Genomic DNA, 23,051 nt, shown 5'->3' with positions numbered 1-23,051 from the left:
CGATTCCTAAGATATTTTTTCTCAGGTTCTGCAAAATGTCGATTTCATCACTTTGCTAGTAGGATAGAATTCTCATGCAAGACTGGTTGTGATTCATGTCATTCAAAGAATTCATTTGCTTTCCACCTTCCATGTGAGGCAATTGAAACTTGTGAAATCTAGGTACAAAGTGGTGTACGGCCACAATCCAACACTTAAAAATTGCTGTAATTTAGTGAATATCGTACATATGTAATTTTTCACAGTGATTTGTGACTTAAAATAACTGCAATGAAACGTCGAAAGCAAAAAGCAAATCCTTCATATATGTAGCCGAGAAACCATGGAATGGTCTGCTTGCTGGCATGTGTTATAAGACACATTACATACCATGGTGGATATTTTTAAAATCCTATTTATTCTCCTAAACACACATTCTAGTAGAAACGTTGATATCTGTTTGCATTTGCATATAATGCACTTTGTCAACATTCCGATGCCCTACATTGCAATAATACGATTCCACTTATCCAGCTTTATTGCTACTTTTTTTTCAATCAAAAGACACAAACGGTAATATATGAAGAGCATAATTGTTCAGAATTATGAATAAAACAATTGAATAAACATTTGACAGAGCATCTGTCAGTCACACAGCTTTATTCGATCTTTTTAAAACTGATCATAAAAGCACAAGTTATCTAAAAATTCCAACACAATATATACACATATATAAACATTTAAAATAAGAATTAAACAGTTGCAGTGATCCGGGTAAATTCATATAAAAACGTTTATGAAAACAGCAGTTAAGAATTAAAAATTAATTAATTAGTTGTTGCTACTAAAATGTCGTCCCACCTTTTTCCTCTTCCTAAGACAAGCCCACAAAAATGAGGCAACAGAACAGCATACAAATGGACCCGGTAGAGTTTTTAAAAAATACATGTCCACCCGGCACTGATTGATAGAGCATCAAAGATGTGGTATCTTAATGTACTTGTGCATGTACACTGAGGCTTTTAAAATGAAAGTAAAAACTGTAAATACCAGCTGCAGTAGAAATGTTGTTTTGGATCAGGCTGGTGGTTTAGAAATATCAAATTTACAAGGTGGTAGTGTGAAGTGCACTAAAGGATTTTGTGGTTGCAAAGCCCAGGATTCACAAAATCACAGGCTTTGTAATCACAAATTCCAAAGTCGAAATATATAAATGTCCCATTTCAGTCTCCAATGTCTTTCCAACTCGTAAAACTTGGGTCTTATTGTGATTCAGAAGGTAGAGGGTACATGATGGAGGCATGCTGCTGCTCCTACAGATTTGCAATGCCATGTATGAATGTTTACAACTGCAAATAGATTAATTACAGACCAGTGAAAATAGGCAATACAGATTTGCGAAGTGGAAGTTTTCAGTGAATGACAGCTTATAGTTTGAGAATGACAGCTGGGAGGCATTGTGGTAGCAGACAAGGGTCTAGGGAACATGCTTCCCTCCATGACTACAAACAGCTTATATGAACAAGGGCTACACTCGGAAAAAACACAGAAATGGCATTTTGCCATTGTAATGGAGGATTAGCGGTCTCCTGTCCATTGCAGGGGTTGAGCTCTGCATTCACAAGCATTCAGTAGAGTTTGCAAAACGGAATCCTGTTCTCATTCATATTAAAGAGGCAGAATTCCGTGAGTCCTACTAAATGAGCTTTTCAATCGGGGCTGCTACCTGGAAGCAGCAGTGGGGCAGGTGGAAGGGAAGTGGCAGGGGAGAACGTGTTAAAAAAAACCACTTTCCTCATGGTCAACTCTCCTGCGTCCTCTCTTCCTGGTTCTTGGGAGAAACAGGACGCAGGAACCACCAGGAGCTGAGGGGTGGGCATGTTTTCCACTCAGGCTGTAATGCAGCCTGCATGGAGAATAGGGAAAGTGCCCATGACTGTTTTGGGTGGCCAGAGAGGGCAGTCGAAACAGTCATTGCGCACTTGGGGGTGGGGGCAAACCACTCCTCTGCTGCTCTGTTAGCCCCGTTCCACCCCCTCACGCAAGCTGCCACAGCAGGTGGAAAACATTAAATGATAACATTAAGTTATTATAATTTAATTTTCTCCTTTCTTTTGCGGCTTCAAGCCAGTGAGGCGACGTTCCTCCGCCTTAGTGGAGGAGCCACCACTGGAGCTTTTGCAGTGCAGTGGTGTTGTACGTAAGCCTCAGTGTAAAATGAAGCTCGGGTCACAAAGAATCGGTGTGCAAAAACCAACAAACTTCTTCGAGACCAAACCTTAGTACAGAAGTCCTAGGTTCCCAATCGGGTTACTGCACCACTACTCAGAATGACTTTTCTTACCCAAAGAATCTTTCAGGGCGTGAGTGAGTTTACTCTGCCGGAAGGGGATGTGATCCCTGCTGCGATCAGCCAATGCAATGATGGTCTGCTCAAGGAACGACAAGGATTTATTGATGTAGGTGGCCTCCTTCAGAATTTGTCCTTCAGACTGCAAGAAAGAAACAGATGGAATGGTACATTGTCAAATCCTGCTGTTAAGCAAATATCAAACAATCACCAGTTTTGAAATCACTGAGCTTAGTACGGATAACATGACCAAAACTGTGGATGTTGTGATAAATGGGCAACAAACAATTTTTTTAAAACAAACAATACAATATCAAAGACTGTTAAACACATTAGTCCTTGTTCGACAAATATCGTACTGCTTGGCATATGCAAATGGAAGATGTGATATTGTTTGTTTTTACTGTTTGGAGTGGAATAAAGCAAAGTTTGAAAGGAATGGCCCAGTAGCTTTGGCAATAACAAAGAGACAGTTGGAACCAAAGAAAACCAAAATGTACAGAGGCAGCAAATGTTGCATCCAAAATAAACAACTCACCAACTAATCAGGTTCTTTCTCAACAAAGAGTAATGGTAAAAAAATGCACATCTAAGGCCTCCCTTGAAACACCGACAACTACATTCTTACTTGACTCCTATTTGGGGGACGGGGACCTTCTCATCAATAAAGTGTCCTCTTATATACTGAGTCAAACCTCGCATATTTATTTGTGAGTTTGGCATAGTAGCTCCTTAAGTAGGGCAAACCATACATTGCTTCTGTGTTTTTTCCTTGGCGTAAACAAAATCACAATGCACGATGGAAATTATGCGTTATGTGGACAAAAACCCACAGTAGGGAATATTGGAATCCACTGATTCTTATACCTTTCAAAAATTGCTTAGGTCCAAGTAGGCCAAGGACCTGTATCAGCAGTTTTTTTATATTGTGCAGGGGTTTTTGTGTGGTTTACAATTTACAGTGAACTGTTATTCTGCATTGTAGTGAGTCTGCTATACGGTTGACACATTTTGAAAAGTAAAGCACTAGCACATACAATCTGTATGAAAGGTAAATGCTGATTGCTCATTTGCTGCATAATAGATATTTGAATCATTAGAATGTTTCTGATATGGAGGGCTCCAGCTATTCTACGAGGCATGTTCACTAACTTGGAAGAGTAGCTACAAGCATCTGTAACATGCTTTCTTTCACATAAAGTTTATGTCTTCAACTCTGTTTTGGATAAGGTGGATATAGGTTAATCCACTTGAGGAAGTTAATAGCAATATTTCTCTGTCTTTGCCATTATGGAGTCCATTAACCACAAGAATTTGAATTGGTAAATTACCCCAACAGGCCCTTATATCATACTGGAATCTTTTCTAGACCAAGGGAGTAGCCAGAAAATTAAAATACTCCTCACTTTGATCCATCCTTCAAACACCATCAGGTGAGCAAAACGAGTAAACTCTACCCACTCTAGATGTGGTCCCTTAATCCAGCCAGCCTTCTGTCCATCTAGTTCTCCATCCTGTAAGCCTGTCATTCATCCTTCCATTTACCCATCTTTTCATGTCTCTACCCATACATCCATCCTTTCACCATTCCATTCATGTAACCTCTCATCATTACAGTCTTGCATCTATTCTTCCCACTCTCATTTTCACTCTTACAACCATTCCACCACATTTTAACCCATTCATCCATAAATGTCACCCTTCCATCCAGCCGTCTATTCATCTATCCTTACTTTCATCCAGCCTGCCATCATTACAGAGACTTTATTTCACCCACCCATTTCAATCTGGTTTTCCCCTTCCATCCATCAGTCCTTTTACCCGTGCATTAATCTGTTCATCCACAGTTCCTTCCTTATTTTTATATGTCCTTCCTTTTGCTCTCCCTTCCAAACCTCTCTCCCACTCTCTCTTTCATTCCCTCTTTTTTTCTCTTAATTTCTTTGCTGTGGTTATCTGCTGATCACTGTGTTGTTTATCGTTTTCCTTTCCTTTTGGTTTTTGAATAGCTATTGTCTGCAGAGCTGCAGCCAGGACAGGGTCATAAATAACTATATTTGTCAATACCACCCTACCTTAACTTAAGCTCCAAAAGTGGTGGGGTTCACAACACCACTGTTCTAGACTTTTATTTCTTAACTATGCTGCAAATACTCTATATTTCCTTAAAAACCATGTTTGAGAAGTTAAGAGCGTGGAATAATCCACACGATAAATTTGACATAATTTTGTCATCGACAGAAACTGAATACTTCTGATTTTTTGATCTGTGTCCAACACTGCTCCCTTAACCTGGCCTCTACAATTCATATTAGGTATTCAGAGAAGCAGCAGAAAATGCCCGCATAGGGAAACGTCGTTTACCCCGCAATAATTTTTACAATGCAGGGCTTTACACCGCAAAACTGTTACAACGCATTCCCCAAACTAACGCCCCCCCGGAGTTAGAATAGTAATTGCATTGGAAAGGGGAATGCGTTGTAACAAATTGCGTTGTAAAGCCCTGCATTGTAAAAGATTTTGTGGATTAAAAACTGCGGGGTAAATGTATGTAGGGTAACGCCACATAACCCCCAGCATAACTGCATACACCTAGCCAAAGTCTAACTGTAAAAGGCCAAGCATAGACAGGTTTAATCAATCCACAAGGAGATCAGTTGGGCAGTTGAAGACCGCATACCCGATCAGTAAGTTAGTGAGCACCGAGCCCATGTACGTATTAACTACAATCTTGATGAAAACCACAAAACCAAGATCCCCTGAATATGTGGTAACAGAGAATAGGCATCAATACTCTGACCTCTCCATTCGTGTTCACTTTGTCCCACTGTGAGCCAACTCTTCTGTTTCCCCCCCCATCTTATGTTGTCATCAATGCCTGCGGGTAAACATCCTGCCCACCCCCTCCCTTTGTCTTATTTTCCTTGCCATATTTCAGTCCAGTTCCCCTGCCTTTCTCCTGGTCACTTTCTTCTTCAAACCCCTGCATCACTCTCCTATGTCCAGCTTCAGTCAGCTTCCCCTCCTTTTCCACCATTTGTTCTCTAAGCCTGACAGTTCACCCTTACAGTACTGAAAATGCACTTTCTCTGCAGGACCCTCAGTCTGTACCCCATCCCTTAACCCTACAGCAATCCAGCCTGCTTATTGTCCCCTTTTGGCTGCCAATCTGCTGCACTGCACATTTTTGTTTGGTATCTCAAGAGTGAGGGCACCTTTTATGAAATTCCAAAGTGAGGTCAAAGCAAATTGAGAAAAAACACTTTACATAATTCCCAACATCGGATTCACTACAGATACATTTGAGTGTATATAAATATTTTCGGGAGGAACTACAAATTAAAGAACCCACATTTTTTCAGAAACACTCTCCAGTACGATCACTCTAGTGAATTAAATGTTTTTCTAGTCATCTAGTGCTAATAACTGTGCTACTGCTTGTATTTTGTCCAATATCGGCAGGCATGTATGCAGGCGCCAGAGATTGTGCCACGTAGATCTAGGAGACATAAATCCAAACTGGTCCACGGCTATTAGTTTATTGATTATCTGTTACAGGACATTAGCTACAATCTTCACCAATATCTTGGCCTCAATGTTAAGCAGTGAGATGTTATGTTATCAGGATTTGTAAAGAGTGACTTATGACCCGAGGGGTATCCAGCCAAAGAAGCAGGTGTGAATGTCGTCTGCTGAGTGTTAGTTGAACAGCCAGGTCTAAAGCTTCTTGTGGAATTTCAGAAGCAAGAAGGAGGCCCTTAAGTGTAGAGGGAGGTAGTTCCACGGTTTGGGTGCAAGGTATGAGAAAGCTAGGCCTCATGATCTGCTTTTGCAGATGCGGGGTGTGTGTGCATGGGAGAGAGGGGCAGAGTGTAGGTGCCTGGTGCTAGAGGATACGGCAGTTGAGGTTTGTAGGTCCAATGTTGTGCAGTGCCTTGTATGCATGTGTGAGAAATTTGAATTGTCAACGTTTGTGTATTGGCAGCCAGTAGAGATCTCTGAGGTGAGGCGTGATGTGGTTGCATGAAGGGAGTTCCAGGACGAGTTATACCTATAGACCGGGGCGTAGCTTAGCCAGTGAGATTTGAGGGGTGTGAATCTCACATTTCTCAACTAAAAAAGCAGTGGGTTACAGGATGGAGCGGTGATATAATGAAGGTTTGGAATGGACTGTTTTCATGAGGAACAGGGTCAGTACTATTTTTCATTAGGTGGACCCCTCTGTCTAGAGCAGCTCATGGGGCAGAAAATGACAGGTTGGAATGCTACCCTAGCGACTGTCACTGGTTAGACTATTTGCAAGCATTCATCTCATCGCCTTTTTGTGTATTTGGTCACCAGTAGTATGCCTAGAAATCTGAGACTGGCACAGCTTTCCAAGCCTACTACTGCCAATGTTTTTGACTTCCAAAAAGTGTGCACCCATTCAAGGAGTACTACTATCCCTTTGGCATGGGTTCAGATTTACTACTTGTTAGACTTGGCTTTTTCAGGGGGTTTACCCACAGACATTTTGCTTTTTGGCCTCCTGTTTATTACTCTGTTTTTGTTGGTTTTAGGACTCTGGGCACTTTACCACTGCTATTCAGTGCTAAAGTGCATATGCTCTCCCTGTAAATTGTGTTTACGTATTGGTGAGTCCATGATTGACATATTTGATTTACTGGTAAGTCCCTAGTATGGTGCACTGTGTGTGCCCAGGGCCTGTAAATTGAATGCTGCTAGTGGGCCTGCACCACTGATTGTGCCACCCACATGAGCAGCTTCTAAATGTAACTCAGACCTGCCACTGCAGTGTTTGTGCCCAGTTTGTAACTGCCATGTTGACCTGGCAAATGCACCCACTTGCCAGGCCCTAATCATCCCTTTTCTTACATATGTCACCCCCAAGGTATGCCCAAGGTGCCCCTGTGGGCAGGGTGCTGTGTATGTTAAAGGTAGGACATGCACTGGTGTGTGTGACATGTCCTGGTAGTGAATTACACTGTATTTCGTTTTTCACTATTGAAAGGCTATCTGTCCCATGGGATAGAATGAGAGTTTATTTATAACATCTTATAAATATACCTTCCTAGTGGGACAAGATAAAAAGATGGAGTTTAGTATGTCTGACCTCAGAATATAAAAATGCATCTTTTAATAAAGATGCTTTTGATATTGTGTGTTTGAAAATACCACTTTTAGAAAGTGGATATTGTCTTGCTTAGCCATCCTGTGTGCCTCTGCTGGTTTATGGATTAACTGTCTGGCTTTGGAGTGACAGGGGCTGGGGAAGTGCAATCTCTCAGACAGCCACGGGGGGGATGTGATGTGTGCCCTGCCTTTCCTGAATGAGTCAGGGCTGGGCAGAAAAGCCCTGTGCTGCATTCAGAGTAGTGGGAGGAGTTTTCACTAGCACCTGAATAGCCCTGGTCTGCAATTAGAGTGGTGGAAGGAGATTTCCCTTGCACCTGAATAGGCCCTGTCTGCCTTGGACAATGCTGTCTCCACCTCCTGCCGGGAAGCTGGACCAGAGTATTGTGTGCCGATTTAGATACCGTATATAGGTTTCCCGATTTATGTCCTTATATAGGCACAATTCGCATTGCCCATATTTAGGCATAGAACTCCTACCCTTATTTAGGCATTATCCATGCTAACCAAATACAGGCATGGCCACCTACATCCGTTCATCTACGTCACAACGAGTTCTTGGAAAACCAGACTCTTAAGCCTTTAGGACTTCCACTTGCTTGAATATTGATTTCTACAAGAACTCATTTATTATGCATGAACATCTATTCCTTAGGGGTTCATTCATGACGTTCTTCTTCCCGACTTTTACGTCAATACTGGCATTCCTAAACACCTTCAAGGTATAAATATACCTTCACTTACCATGGCAAACCACGGTTCGGCTGCCTACTTGCACGACGCGGCTCGCCACGGCAAGTTCGGAAGGAAGTCAAGCCCCCGCCAGACGCACTGACCAGACGCTGTCATCCTCCTCGCAGAGAATCCAGCTCCAGTGTTTCTGACTCCCCTTGCGGGGTGTTAGAGATCGCGACTCAGAAGGAGATCCCAACCTCACTCATTCTAAGGTATAAAGCGGACTAGAACCTAGAGGGACTTTTGGCAAGTCTTGGCAACTATAGCTAAACTAGACTATAGACAAACAGCACCTACTTCTTACCTCGTACTACACTTAGGTTAGGTACACTGGGGTAGAACTAGCTAGAAGCATCAGATGAGTATTAACATTTTAGCCTGTGTTATTTATGTATGTATTTTTATGAATATCTGTCATAGCTACAAACCATGCTATTGCAGTATTATTTTATCTTACTGCTAACGCTGTACATATTATACTTCGCATTCTGTTTTACGATTGTAGCAGTTCCTATCTGTTAGACGGCGACCTCAGAGGAGCCCGGAAGGGGGTCCTGACTACCCTGAGACCCACCCTCGTAGTATCGTAGCCGGGCACTGGCGGGAGACTCCCCAGGGGGAGGAATCTCGCAGCTAGGATCGTACTTCTGGCACCACACGACACAGAGTAACCACACTGGGTATTCTCAGAAAACAATCTTTATCAAGTAGGTTATCACGGCAAATATGTACAAGGTGAGCACGGGTTCAAGAGTCTCGGGAAGGTAGGGGGTAGCGGGACAGTCTTTGGCAAAAGTTCAAGCAGGGACGTATCCGGCGCACAGCTCACAATCCTCGAGCTGGGGGATACGTGGTCGTAGTCGGGGTCCGGCGGGACCGTGAGAGTCTGGGGGAGCCGCGAGTCACTCAGCGGGCTCAGGTACAAGTTCGGAGGTGTACGATCTTCAAGGAGCCGCGAGTCACTCAGCAGGCTTAGGCACAAATTCGGAAGTGCACGATCTTCAAGGAGCCGCGAGTCACTCAGCAGGCTCAGGCACAAGTTCGGAGGTGTTACGATCTTCCAGGAGCCGCGAGTCACTCAGCAGGCTTAGGCACAAGTTCGGAGGTGTTACGATCTTCCAGGAGCCGCGAGTCACTCAGCAGGCTAAGGCACAAGTTCGGAGGTGTTACGATCTTCCAGGAGCCGCGAGTCACTCAGCAGGCTTTCGTTGTTCCAGCGTCGAATCTGCCGGACCGACCCAGAGCACCCCTTGTTATAGGTCGACCCCTCTTTGATGTCCGGAGTCGGTGTAGGCAGGGGTCTTGTCACCTGGGGGTCGCTTGTCGGGGTTTCCTGCTATTGTCTTTTGATCTCGTTCAGGGCCGGGGCGGGAGGAGTCCCAGACACCCAGCAGGCACGGAGCCAGCCCGCAGGGAGGCCGGAGGGCCGATCGAAACCCATCGTCCCCGGGGAGTTCAGAGGTGCGATAGAAACTGCTCCTCCCTCTCTCATCCCCTGGAAGTGTGATGTCCTCCAGCCGGAGTGGCGCCTCTAGGTCAGGGTCGCGCTGGGGCCGGGCGGCCATCTTGACGCATGAAGTGGGCATGCGGGCCCGGGGTGGCCGAAAGGAGAGAGGCCATGGACGAGGATGTCCGGGCCGGGTGCGGGTGTTCTGGTAGGAAGGACCGGCTAGGCCGGGTGTTTGGGCTGCAGGTACCAGGTTTCGGTGGTGCGGGTGCACGGAGGGCCATTCTATGAGGCCGGGTCCAACACGCGTCCCCCCCAGCTGAAAGCCGGAGAGAACTGCCCATCATCTTGGGGGGTTCTCTTCGCTGAGGCGGAAGAACCGGGAGAGGCCGTCAGCGTTGGCGTGGTCCGTACCAGGGCGGTGTTCTACGGTGAAATCCATCCCCTGGAGGGAGATTGACCACCGCAGTAGCTTGGGGTTTTCTCCTCGCATCTGCATGAGCCATCGCAAGGGCCGATGGTCAGTTTGGACTCTGAAATGCGTGCCGAACAGGTAGGGTCGTAGCTTTTTGAGTGCCCAGACCACGGCAAAGGCTTCGCGCTCTATGGTGCTCCACCTCTGCTCTCGGGGCAGCCGCCGCCGACTGAGGAAGGCGACGGGCTGGTCTAGGCCTTGGTCATTCACTTGGGACAGGACGGCCCCAATGCCATGTTCGGAGGCATCGGTCTGGACTACGAACTCCTTGGCATAGTCGGGAGCCTGGAGGACGGGAGCAGTGCACATGGCCTTTTTTAGAGCATCGAAAGCCTCCTGGCAGGCAGCCGTCCACTGCACCTTCTTTGGCTGTTTTTTAGATGTGAGTTCGGTGAGAGGGCCGACAAGGCTGCCATACCCCCGAATGAATCGTCGGTAGTAGCCTGTGAGTCCCAGGAAGGCTCGGACTTCCGTCTGGGTGATGGGTGGTTCCCAGGCCAGGATGGCGTCGATCTTTGGCTGTAGAGGGGCGACCTGGCCGCTCCCGACCTGGTGCCCCAGGTAGACTACGGAGCCTTGCCCGATCTGGCACTTGCTGGCTTTTACTGTGAGGCCTGCCTGGCGCAGGGCGGTTAGCACCCTCCGGAGGTGCTGGAGGTGCTCACTCCACTCTGAACTGAAGACGGCGATATTGTCTAGATATGCCGCGCTGAACTGTTCCAACCCGGCCAGGACCCTATTCACCAGTCGCTGGAAAGTGGCCGGGGCATTTTTCATCCCGAAGGGCATTACGCGGAAGCGGTAGTGCCCGTCGGGGGTGGAGAAAGCGGACCGCTCCTTGGCCCCTTCGGTGAGCGCAATCTGCCAGTATCCGCAGGTGAGGTCGAATGTGCTGAGGAACCGGGCTGCCCCTAGTCGGTCAATGAGTTCGTCGGCTCGTGGAATGGGGTGGGCATCGGCTCGGGTAACGTCATTGAGCCCCCGGTAATCCACGCAGAATCGGAGCTCGGGGGCGACACCGGGGGCCGCTGCCTTCGGGACCAGGACCACGGGGCTGGCCCAGGGACTGTCAGAGGGCTCAATCACCCCCAGGGTCAGCATCTTCGAGACTTCATCTTGAATGCAGGACCGGACCCGGTCAGGAACCCGGTAGGCTCGGTGTCTCACCGGCGGGCTGTCCCCGGTGTCCACGTCATGAACACACCAGTTGGTGACCCGGGGGGTCAGAGATAAGAGGTCGGCAAATTGTCTTAGGAGCTGGCGGCAGTCCGCTTGTTGCTGGGCAGTGAGGGCTGGGGAGAGGTTCACTCCCTCCACGGAGCCATCCTGCTCCTTGACACACAGGAGGTCCGGGAGGGGATCCGACTCATCTTCGGCCCCGTCATCGGTGGCTAGCAGGAGGCTCAGTTCTGTCCGCACGAAGTGAGGCTTGAGGCGGTTCACATGCAGGACCCGGAGGGGGTCCCGAGGCGACTGGACGTCCACCAAGTATGTAACTGGACTCTTCCGCTCAACCACCTTGTAAGGCCCAGTCCATCGGTCCTGGAGGGCGCCAGGCTTCACGGGGGCCATGACCCACACCTGCTGGCCCGGCTGGAACTCAACCAGAGTGGCATTCTGGTCGTACCAGCGTTTCATCTCTTCTTGACTCGCCTCCAGGTTGGCCTCGGCCAGTTCTCGGAACTTCCTGGTCTGGTTCCGGAGGGCCAGGACGTATTGGAACACATCTCGGGGGGTGGTCTGGGGTGCCGTCTCCCACTCTTCCTTAACCAAACTGAGGGGACCTCGGACGGGGTGCCCATAGAGTAACTCAAACGGGCTGAATCCTAGGGACTTCTGGGGGACCTCTCGATACGCGAACAATAGGCAAGGGAGCAGGACGTCCCACTTACGCCGGAGGGGTTCTTCTAGGCCAGCGATCATCCCTTTCAAAGTCCTATTAAACCTTTCTACTAGGCCGTTTCCTTGGGGATGGTACGGGGTGGTGAACTTATAGGACACCCCACATTGTTGCCACAGGGACGTCATATACCTTGAGATAAAATTAGTGCCGCGATCGCTCACGACCTCGCGGGGAAACCCCACCCTGGAAAAGATCCCCATCAGGGCCCGGCCCACCACAGGGGCCGTAATGGTGCGCAGGGGGATAGCCTCCGGATAGCGGGTGGCGTGGTCCACTAGGACCAAGATAAAACGGTGGCCTTGGGAGGTGGGGGGGTCCAGTGGTCCCACGATGTCGATCCCGACTCGTTCGAAGGGGGTACTGACGACCGGGAAGGGTTGGAGGGGAGCCTTGGGTTTCCCTCCACTCTTTCCACTAGCCTGGCACGTGGGGCAGGACTTGCAATGGGCCTCTACCGCTGCTCTCATTTTAGGCCAATAAAAATGGGTCACAAGACGGTTGTAGGTCTTGTCCTGTCCCAGGTGGCCGGCGAGGGGGACGTCGTGGGCTAAACCCAGGAGGAAATCTCGGAAGCGGAGGGGTACCACCAGTACCCGTCCGGATCCCAGCTCCACCGACTTCTGCTCACTGTACAGGATGCTATTCTCCCAATAGATTCGGTGCGTCCCGGTCTGGTCACCTGCGGCTTGGCTCTCGGCTTGGCGCCGCAGCCCGACCAGGGAAGGACAAGTGGCTTGCTCCCTGCAAAACTCTTCCCGGGTGGGTCCGCCCTCGTGGCGCCATTGGGCCAACTCGGGTAGATCTCCTAACTCAGGGACCGGGGCGGGGTCGGATGGTGCGGGTTCATCGCTAGCGACGGACCCTTCTGATGGGGGGACGGAAGGACCCTCGGCGGGGACTGTTCTGGTCTCTTCGATCGGGGTGCTCTCGACTTCCCTCTGGGGAGTGAGTCGGGCGGACATAGATCGGGTGGTGGCGCACACCCACTCGGGGAGTCCCATCATTCCCAGGTGGGCCTTACGCTCTACGTGCTTCCATGGGGAACTCTCTAGGTCGTTCCCTAAAAGGCAGTCGACCGGCTGGGAGGTTCTTACGGCCACCTTGAGTTTGCCTATCACCCCTCCCCACTCAAATGGCACCAGGGCTACCTGGCACATACTCTCTCTATTGTCTGCGGATATTACGGGGCAAAAGACGTTGGGGAGGATCTGCTCTTCGGGGACTAGGTGCCTGAGGACACCGGTGATACTGGCCCCGGTGTCTCGCAGGGCCTCTACCTGGTGGCCATTGATTTTGACAAGCTGCCCATATTTCTGGGTGTTGGAGGGGAGGAGGCTACCAGGGATCATCTCCCTATCTCCCATGGATACTAGGGCCATCGCTGCGGGTTCCCACTCTTCGGCTTCCTCCACCCCCTCCCCCAGGGCTACGTTGGCTATCTGTCTCGTCGGGGGGACTTGGGTGGCCATGGGGCACTCTGGGTCATTGGCGTAGTGCCCGGGTTTCTGGCAGCGGAAACATGTGACGGTCACCCGGTGTCCCCGTTTCCCAGGGGGCCCGGTCACTGGTGGAGGGGGCGCCGGGAAAGGTGGAGGTGGTGTCTTCGGGGGGCTAGGCTGGGACTCTCTCGGCCCTCCCTGGTTCCCTCCTCCTCTCTGGCGGGGTGGTCCCTGACTGGTTCGGGGGTACTCTCCTACCATGCCCCGGGAGACCCGGGTGTTGGTCCAGCGGTCGGCCTCCACAGCCAGCTTCCGGGGATCTGTGAGCTTGCTGTCCAGCAGATTCTGACGTAGTTCTACGAAGCAGTTCGCAGCTAGATGTTCCCACAACATGAGATCAGTGAGTTCGGCAAGGGTGGTGACATATTCCACCCATGTGGTGCCCGGGATCTTCCTGCAGTCCCGGAACCGTTGACGGTACATTTCTGGGGTGAGGCCGTATCTTGTGAGTAGAGCCTCTTTCATGTGGCTGTAGGAGGTCTGCAGGGAGAGGGGTAGGTCGAGCAGGGTGTCCCTTCCTTCGCTCAGAAACCGCCCCCACAACCCCGCCCCCCAGTCCTTCTGCGGGATCCGATGGGAGGTCATGGCGACCTCGTAGGCCCGAAACCATTGCTGAATGTCATCGTTTTTATAATATTCCTTGACCACATCCTTCGGGATGTGGACCTTCTGTTCCGCTGGGGAGGCCGTCTCTCGGTTTCCTGGGGGCCTCCCTTCCTCGTTTCGGGCCTTGAGCTCGAGTTCCTTTAAGCTGCGTTCGTGCTCCAGTTGGAACTTCCTTCCTTCGTGCTCCCGTTGGAGCTTTTTCTCCTCCAGTTCGCCTTGTACACGCATTTGTTCTACTGCTAGCTTTTTTTCCGCTAACTTCAATTCGCCCTCAATTTTGAGTTTGGCCAGCTCTAGTTCATGATTGCGGCTTCTCTCTCTGTCCGCGAGTTCTTCTGGGGATAAGCCCCCGTCTGGTACGCCGCCTCGCACCTGATTGCTGCCGCTTTCACTTTGGGGAGGTTCGGTTTCGTCGGGGCGCTCCCCCGTGCCTTCCGGGCGGGAGGCCCCGGTCTCCACCCAAGTTTTCAGTGCTTTCTGCAAATCTTCCTTCGTGTTGAGACCAGTGGTAGCGATTTTAAGTTCTTTGCAAAATTGCTTCAGCTCCTTGTGTGTATATTCTTCTAGATGCTCCACCTGGAACACCCTGTTGGCGTTGGTTTCTGCGGGGCTCATGGCGCTTCCTTCTGCCATCCTTGTCGGTAGTGCGTCCGTTGTTCACGGTACGATCTCTAGGTGATGGGCCCGAATCCCGTCGCTTGCCACCAATGTTAGACGGCGACCTCAGAGGAGCCCGGAAGGGGGTCCTGACTACCCTGAGACCCACCCTCGTAGTATCGTAGCCGGGCACTGGCGGGAGACTCCCCAGGGGGAGGAATCTCGCAGCTAGGATCGTACTTCTGGCACCACACGACACAGAGTAACCACACTGGGTATTCTCAGAAAACAATCTTTATCAAGTAGGTTATCACGGCAAATATGTACAAGGTGAGCACGGGTTCAAGAGTCTCGGGAAGGTAGGGGGTAGCGGGACAGTCTTTGGCAAAAGTTCAAGCAGGGACGTATCCGGCGCACAGCTCACAATCCTCGAGCTGGGGGATACGTGGTCGTAGTCGGGGTCCGGCGGGACCGTGAGAGTCTGGGGGAGCCGCGAGTCACTCAGCGGGCTCAGGTACAAGTTCGGAGGTGTACGATCTTCAAGGAGCCGCGAGTCACTCAGCAGGCTTAGGCACAAATTCGGAAGTGCACGATCTTCAAGGAGCCGCGAGTCACTCAGCAGGCTCAGGCACAAGTTCGGAGGTGTTACGATCTTCCAGGAGCCGCGAGTCACTCAGCAGGCTTAGGCACAAGTTCGGAGGTGTTACGATCTTCCAGGAGCCGCGAGTCACTCAGCAGGCTAAGGCACAAGTTCGGAGGTGTTACGATCTTCCAGGAGCCGCGAGTCACTCAGCAGGCTTTCGTTGTTCCAGCGTCGAATCTGCCGGACCGACCCAGAGCACCCCTTGTTATAGGTCGACCCCTCTTTGATGTCCGGAGTCGGTGTAGGCAGGGGTCTTGTCACCTGGGGGTCGCTTGTCGGGGTTTCCTGCTATTGTCTTTTGATCTCGTTCAGGGCTGGGGCGGGAGGAGTCCCAGACACCCAGCAGGCACGGAGCCAGCCCGCAGGGAGGCCGGAGGGCCGATCGAAACCCATCGTCCCCGGGGAGTTCAGAGGTGCGATAGAAACTGCTCCTCCCTCTCTCATCCCCTGGAAGTGTGATGTCCTCCAGCCGGAGTGGCGCCTCTAGGTCAGGGTCGCGCTGGGGCCGGGCGGCCATCTTGACGCATGAAGTGGGCATGCGGGCCCGGGGTGGCCGAAAGGAGAGAGGCCATGGACGAGGATGTCCGGGCCGGGTGCGGGTGTTCTGGTAGGAAGGACCGGCTAGGCCGGGTGTTTGGGCTGCAGGTACCAGGTTTCGGTGGTGCGGGTGCACGGAGGGCCATTCTATGAGGCCGGGTCCAACACTATCTCTTGCACGAGAAATAAGACTGTTCAATAAACCCTTTTTATTGAAATGCTCGTCTATCTATTTCTGTGTAACTCTGTAGAAAGGAAGCATGCACGATTGACTGAGTGAAACTGTTATCTATTGTTTCCACGATTCTGAGATTGTGTCATGAGCGCCGCCCGGGAATGCGCTGAGCAACGACGCCACCGACTCCCGAACAGCCGCACGACAGACACTGACTCACACTACACTTCCCAGAAGACTCGAGCGCAGCACGCTCCACGTGACAGACGCACGCAAGGAGGAACGTATATAGGCGGTAACGCCTACGAGGGCGGTGCCGAATATTCCCAGATGTTTCCCGTCTCCAACGCGTAGCGTTTGCAGTTCTCTTCGGCTGGAACTGCGTTTCTGTATATCCCAAGCTTCGCCTTGAGATTCCCGAACCACCGGATCTTCGCGTAAGCGCTCCTCTACTCCTTTCCGGAGTATCGAGTGGAAGCGCGACGCCACCTTAGACGCCCACGGATTTCCGGGCCACCTGACCGGCGTATCCGCGCTCCTCTGCTCTTGGCCATCACAGAGTATCGAGTGGTAGCGCGACGCCACCTCCGACGCCCAAGGATTTCCGGGCCTCCGTTTGTGTTACCCTTGCGCTCCTCGGCTCCCAGACCGCCGGAGCCTCGAGTGGCAGCGCCAAACATCACCTTTGCGCTTAACCCTTCTAGCAACGGATCCCAATCGTTGCTGATACACCCCTTCCTTAGCCCCGCCGGGCCGTGAGTATATTCAGCAGTTGGTTCACGCTATCTCCGCAAAGGAAGATAGGGGCTGCGTTGCTCGCGCCCTTTAGGAACTACGCGGGGGACATAAAGCTCAAGCTGCATTGAGCTGCTGCGTGCTCCCTGACTCTTGTTCCTAGTAACCGTTGGCTTGCAGTCAGTCCCCTCCTAACGGCAGTGATTACAACTGGTTAGGGGTCACTCAGATTGCAACTAGCAAAGTCTTAGTGGCGGGAGGAGACAGCAGGTAAGAGACAATTCCTGGAACGGGGGTAACCCGGGGAGGTGGTAGAAGGTTCCTCATCTCACTATTTGTTTATCTTGTTGCAGGTCTCCCTCCCAGCCGTTCCTATCCTTCCTTCCCTCGCTCACCTGCCTCCTCCGTCCGAGTGTGTTACACATCCTCCGGACTAGGGGCAGATGGGAGGTGGACCCCTATAGAGCATCAGCGCCATCCTGAGGAGAGGAAACTCGCAGGGAACACGACAGATTGTTCCGATTCTAAGGGAAACAAAGTTGTCATGTTTATGCGGTTGTCAGAAACGAATCCCTTCTTGTTTGTTCGAGATGTTTTCTAGTGACCTCTGAGTTAGCTGGCACACACAAGTAATTAAGTTTAATGTACTCGATAGAGACATACTGACCGCAGTCCTATGTCAAAACTATAGTGTATATTATTCCAATGCGCAGAGCCTATCAGGGATATAGGAACTACACTACATGGCGCCCAACGGTTTGGTAAGGCACTAATTTAACACTAGATCCTGAAGTAACTCAGTTGTGCTTTTCTCAGATCCCCTACTCATAATACTCCATAAGACGTCTGGAGTGGGTAGGGATAATATCCGCCATAGCTGAGTAGGACAAAAGTCCTATGTATTAGCTGTTTGGTTTGTTCAACGTTGAAGGATACAGTGTTCCAAAATATTGTGCACCTTATCTTTGTTCCCTTGAAACTTGCTCTGCAATTTTCATTAAACAAATGTCCCTAAACGGGGATAATAACACCGGAACCGGTGGAGCTGTACCCGACGATGTCGCAGCAGCCTTGTGATTATACAGGTTTTAATGAAACCGATGAAAATGTGAAAATTATCGCTCCAAATTTAAGGAGAGCCATCACTCTAAAACTTATAAAACATGGCCTAACACCAAGAGGTGGTAGACCAGTTTTTGTGATAGAGGCACATGAATCTCACCAGACAGAGGTATTCTATTCATGGATAGTATTCCCGGAATCAAATCCAGTAACTAAAACGTTTCACTTCTACAAAGAAGATGAACCACCTGAGGAATATATTCCTTTCGAGGATATTGAAATTCCACTCACATATCAGGAGCATGATCTCTGGTTTAAAGGCACCCTAAAACATTACAATCACATTACCAGGCTCTGTCCACTAGGTAGACCAAGAGCAACATGGCCGATTTTAGCCGGCTACACACCTCATCCGGACATTGAAGCAATGTCAGACGTAGAATTACTTATTCAGATGCAAAATTTAATAGAATTACACAGTTAAACCACAACTGTCTGAAAGTCCTTTACTGAAAACAATCCTACCTCTCCTAAAAAGAAGTGGGAAAAAAACAAACAACATTCAAAAGAGAAAGATTCTCAATCCTAAGGTAGGTCTCCTTAAAAGGAGCCCTCTGAAAGGAGGTATAACCTCAGGAATAGGGATAATTTGAGAAAACCTGACAGGTATCAATATACTGATACACGTTCCTCGCGTACCTTTCAGATATTGTCACAGACATCTGAAAAAAGATCGATCAATCAATCAATCATATGCATTTATAAAGCGCGCTACTCACCCGTAGGGGTCTCAAGGCGCTGGGGGGGTGGGGGGGTGGGGGGGGGGGGTCAGTGCTCGAAGAGCCAGGTCTTGAGCTGCCTTCTGAAGGAGAGGTGGTCCTGTGTGGCGCGCAGGTGGCTGGGAAGAGAGTTCCAGGTCTTTGCTGCCAGGTAGGTGAAGGACCTGCCTCCGGCGGTGGCTTTGCGGATGCGAGGCACGGCTGCCAGGGCTTGTACGGTCGAGCGTAGGGTGCGAGGAGCGGTGTAGAAGGAGACGCGGTGGTTGATGAGTTTTGGTCCGATATTGTGCAGGGCTTTGTGTGCATGGGTGAGGAGTCTGAAGGTGATCCTCTTGCTGACTGGAAGCCAGTGAAGTTTCTGCAGGTGTCCGGAGATGTGGTGGTGGCGAGGTATGTTCAGGATGAGTCGTGCGGCTGCCTTCTGGATTCGTTGCAGTTTCTTCTGTAGCTTGGTAGTGATGCCGGCGTACAGAGCGTTTCCATAGTCCAAGCGACTGGTGACGAGGGCGTGGGTGACGGTCTTCCTGGTGTCGGTGGGGATCCAGCGGAAGATCTTGCGGAGGGTGTTGAAGCATGCCGAGGTCACCGAGTTGACCTGTCTGGTCATGCAGAGGGATGAGTCCAGGATGAAGCCGAGGTTGCGTGCGTGGTCGGTGGGTTGGGGAGTGCTGCCTAGGGCGGGGGGCCACCAGGAGTCGTCCCAGGCGGTGGGAGTAGGGCCGAGGATGAGGACCTCCGTCTTCTCTGTGTTAAGTTTGAGCCGGCTGTCTGTCATCCAGTGCGCTACTTCCTTCATGCCTTCGTGTAGTCAGATGGTCAGATCGAAAAGAAGAACGCATGAAGTCCAAAGACGATCAACACGTTCAGAAAAACAAACCAAAACCTCAATTCTCCCAGAAGAAAGTAGCAGGTTTGAAGATCAGACATGCCGAGGATTCTGAGAACACAACTCAAGAAAGGAAAATGGGCTCAGACAATGTTGGACAGCGCAGCAGAAGTATCAATAGTTCGCCAGAACCTGGAGGGACTTCTGGAGACAGTGGACCTGAATGAAGACATTCGAGTTGAAACTGCAGACACCAGGGTTAGTTCTCCACAAAGGTTATATGAAATAACACTCCGGGTGGAGAGAGACATACCAAGAAAAGTGAAAGCACTCTTTTGGGAGAGACTTTCAAAGGGTTATGATACACTTCTAGCAGAACGGGACTGGCCACCAGAATTTGTCAGAGAGTGCCCACATGGCGAAGACATCATTATGCCAGCCTTCTCTAACCATGTTCCCGTACATTTAAAATATACTTATGCCAGGAAATGGGCAGTGGCCCAAGCCCCAGCATTATACAAAAATCATGTAGGATGGGATGAGGACTCACCTCACCATAACATCTAGTTAAAAAATCAACCATCTGCACAAAGGCAATATCCAATTAAGCAAGAAGCTAAAAAACAGGTCAGGGAGATCTTAGATCAACTTGAATACCAAGGGGTGATTGAAACATGCATCTCATCAATGAACAATCCTTTGTTTCCTGTTTCCAAACCAGACAATACATATCGTCTAGTTTTGGATTACAGACACCTAAACTCTTGTTTTAAAACATTTGCAGTGCAAAATGCACATAGTACAGCAATAATGAATAACATTGTGCATAAACAATATAAAACCACATTAGCTATTTCTAACGGTTTCTTTTGTCAAAACATAGCACCTGAAAGTAGGTATTTGACAGCTTTCTCAATAATGGGGACTCAGGTTCAATTCTGTCGTCTCCCTCAGGGATTCAAGAATAGTCCAGGGTTATTCTCAGCAAGGGTAACAGAGTTACTACAAATTTATGATAACAAGGCATTGTCATATGTCGATGACATCTATCTGACAAACGATTAACTGAACAGGCACTTGAACAGGGTGAATATCATTATACTAAGCTTCACCTCTGAAGGGTATAAATTCGATTTAAAAAAATCGAGAATTGCCCATCTCAACGTCCTTTTCCTAGGATATGAACTATCAAGTGAAGGCAAAAGCCTGGCAGCCAACTTTTTAGAAAAGTGTACACTGCTCCAACCTCCAAAAACAATGAAAAACTTAGTGGATTCTAGGTTTCCTAAATCTTGGAAGAAGATACATTCTAAACTACACAGAAAGGGTTAAACCTCTCTACGAATTAATCAAACCTGATTTTAAAATCACACATTGGACACAGGAACACACAGATATCGTGCGTTCACTTCAAGCTGACATGTTAGCAACAAAACACTTACAAACACGCGTAAACATACGCAACTTAGTGATCCGAATCATTCTGGGTCAATGCGGATTCACCTACTTAACTTTTAACGAAGGTGAAAAAGTACCAATTGCATAGAAATCACATTTGTATACGCAAGCAGAAATGAAATTTACATTGACAGAAAAAATTCTGACAGCAGTTCAAACAGCTGTAGCAAAAGAAAGAGTCCTAGCACAGGGGAAACGCATTATGGTCGTAACCCCTGTACCAGCCTTAGAGGCAGTTGCAAAAGCGAGTATTCCGAATGCAAAAGCTTTACATCCAAGATGGATACAGTGGGTTAATTCTCTTGCTGCAACTGATGTTGAATATGTTTTTGATCCTTATTTAAAAACACAAGCATTCCTGCAATACGAACACGAATTTCCTCTGCCTACTGAAATTCTCCCTCTTGACCAGTACGAATTTATAATTTATACTGACGGATCTGCACCACCTGCTACAAGAGGTAAGCAAGCTTATAGTGCAGCATGCACGATAGTTAAAGGTCGTATGCTCAATGGCAAATTTAGACCAATGGTCACAAAAACGCAATCTCTAGTAGATTGTACAGCTCAGCGAGCTGAACTACACGCATTTAAAATGGCACTTGAAAATACGGATCGCGAATTCCCCACACTCATAGTGTGCGATTCTTTTTATTGTGTTCAATCATACAATGAATATTTAGAGAATTGGCTTCAAAATGGTTTCAAAGATGCAAAAGGTGGCACAATCAAGCATAAAACGCTTTGGGAACAAGTAGTTCAGTTGTGAAAGGGACTACAAAACACTCACGTGATATACACGCTGAGTCATCAACGTGATGGCATTCACGTTGAAGGGAATTCATTGGCTGATGAAGACGCGAAAGGGGCTGTGCAAACGGCTTCCGTAGCTGCAATCACTCATTCAAAAACCAGAATAGACAGTGAAATAGTACTGGCTGTCAATGCTTCAAGCAAAGGCAGCGGTGCAGCGTTACCTAAAAGGTTTCCACTCAAATACTCATATATAATTGATGCGAACAATGTTCCGTTTGCTCGAATCCCTGGAGTGGGGGATAGGGTAATACCAAACATGGAACATAGATTAGGACTAATCCTAGCAGCACATGAAGGGATCGTCTCTGCCCATGCAGGTGTTTCCGCCACAGTATCGTTATTAAAACAGAGATACTGGTGGCCAGGCATTAGGAAACAGACCAGGAATTATGTTTTGGACTGCAAAATATGCCAGAAGATGGAAGTCTCTACTGTGAAATGTCCTGCGCAGATGCCCCTGTTAATCTCAGATAAACCATTAGCACTGCGGTCCCTTACAGAGGGATGGTAACTATAAATATATCATGGTCGCAGTGGATTCGTGTTCAAGGTTCCTTTGGATGTGGCCTCAACGCTCGGCTGACGCTCGAACTGTTATAAAAGATTTGCGAGTTTTTATCGACACATACGCAAGTGGCACACTACATTCTGACCAGGGTCTTGCGTTTTAATCTCGAGCTTACAAAGAAGCTATGGCCAGTTTGGGCATAGCATTGCGGTATTCTTCTCCATTCCATCCTGAGTGAAATTCTGTTGTGGAATGAAAACACCGGGACATAAAGCAGTCTATAACAGCTAGGGTATTAGGTTCGGGTGATGGGTGGGTCAAACATCTTTATGGGGTCCAACGCTCATTAAACAATTTGCCAAGAAGTTCTCTAGGGGGTGTCACTCCATATGAAGTCCTATTTGGAACTAGAATGTTGATTCCGGACCTTGACATGAAAGGCACAGTGGTGGAAAATAAAAAGTTTCATATCAAAGATCGTTTGGCTGTTTTACAGGGCTTAAATGAACTAAGATGGAAACAAAGCAACGTGTTCCTGAAGCCACCCACCACTGGGGAAAAACCAACCGTCCCAGCAAGGCCTGTCTGGATCCCAAAGCTTGGTGATCTAGTCAGAGAAAAGATCGCGGACAAGAAGGAATTTGGGCCTTCTTATAGAAAACCAGTACCTGTCCTAGCAATCCATGGATCGAGAACAGTACTACTGCCGCCCCTTGCTGGTAAAAAGGAGAAAAGTTTGTGTCCATTGACCTGATCAAACCACACTATGTGGCCGATACTAAGCAGTA

The 23,051-nt window shown here is 49.0% G+C and overlaps 1 protein-coding gene across 2 annotated transcripts in view; it reads right to left on the bottom strand.

Moving 5' to 3' along the window:
* Positions 1-23,051, bottom strand: part of KIF9 (kinesin family member 9) — a 567,914-nt gene that overhangs the window by 436,803 nt on the left and 108,060 nt on the right. For both annotated transcript variants that reach the window (XM_085630190.1, XM_085630191.1), the window contains exon 8: positions 2,324-2,471. In XM_085630190.1, coding sequence (XP_085486316.1) covers positions 2,324-2,471 — 148 coding nt within the window. The remainder of the gene's footprint in view (positions 1-2,323; positions 2,472-23,051) is intronic.

This window comes from Triturus cristatus, chromosome 10 (genome assembly GCF_964204655.1).
Source record: "Triturus cristatus chromosome 10, aTriCri1.1, whole genome shotgun sequence".
In the NCBI taxonomy this organism is placed as follows: Eukaryota; Metazoa; Chordata; class Amphibia; order Caudata; family Salamandridae; genus Triturus; species Triturus cristatus.
Note: the sequence above shows the minus strand (reverse complement) of the source record. Positions and strands in the feature narration are given on the sequence as shown.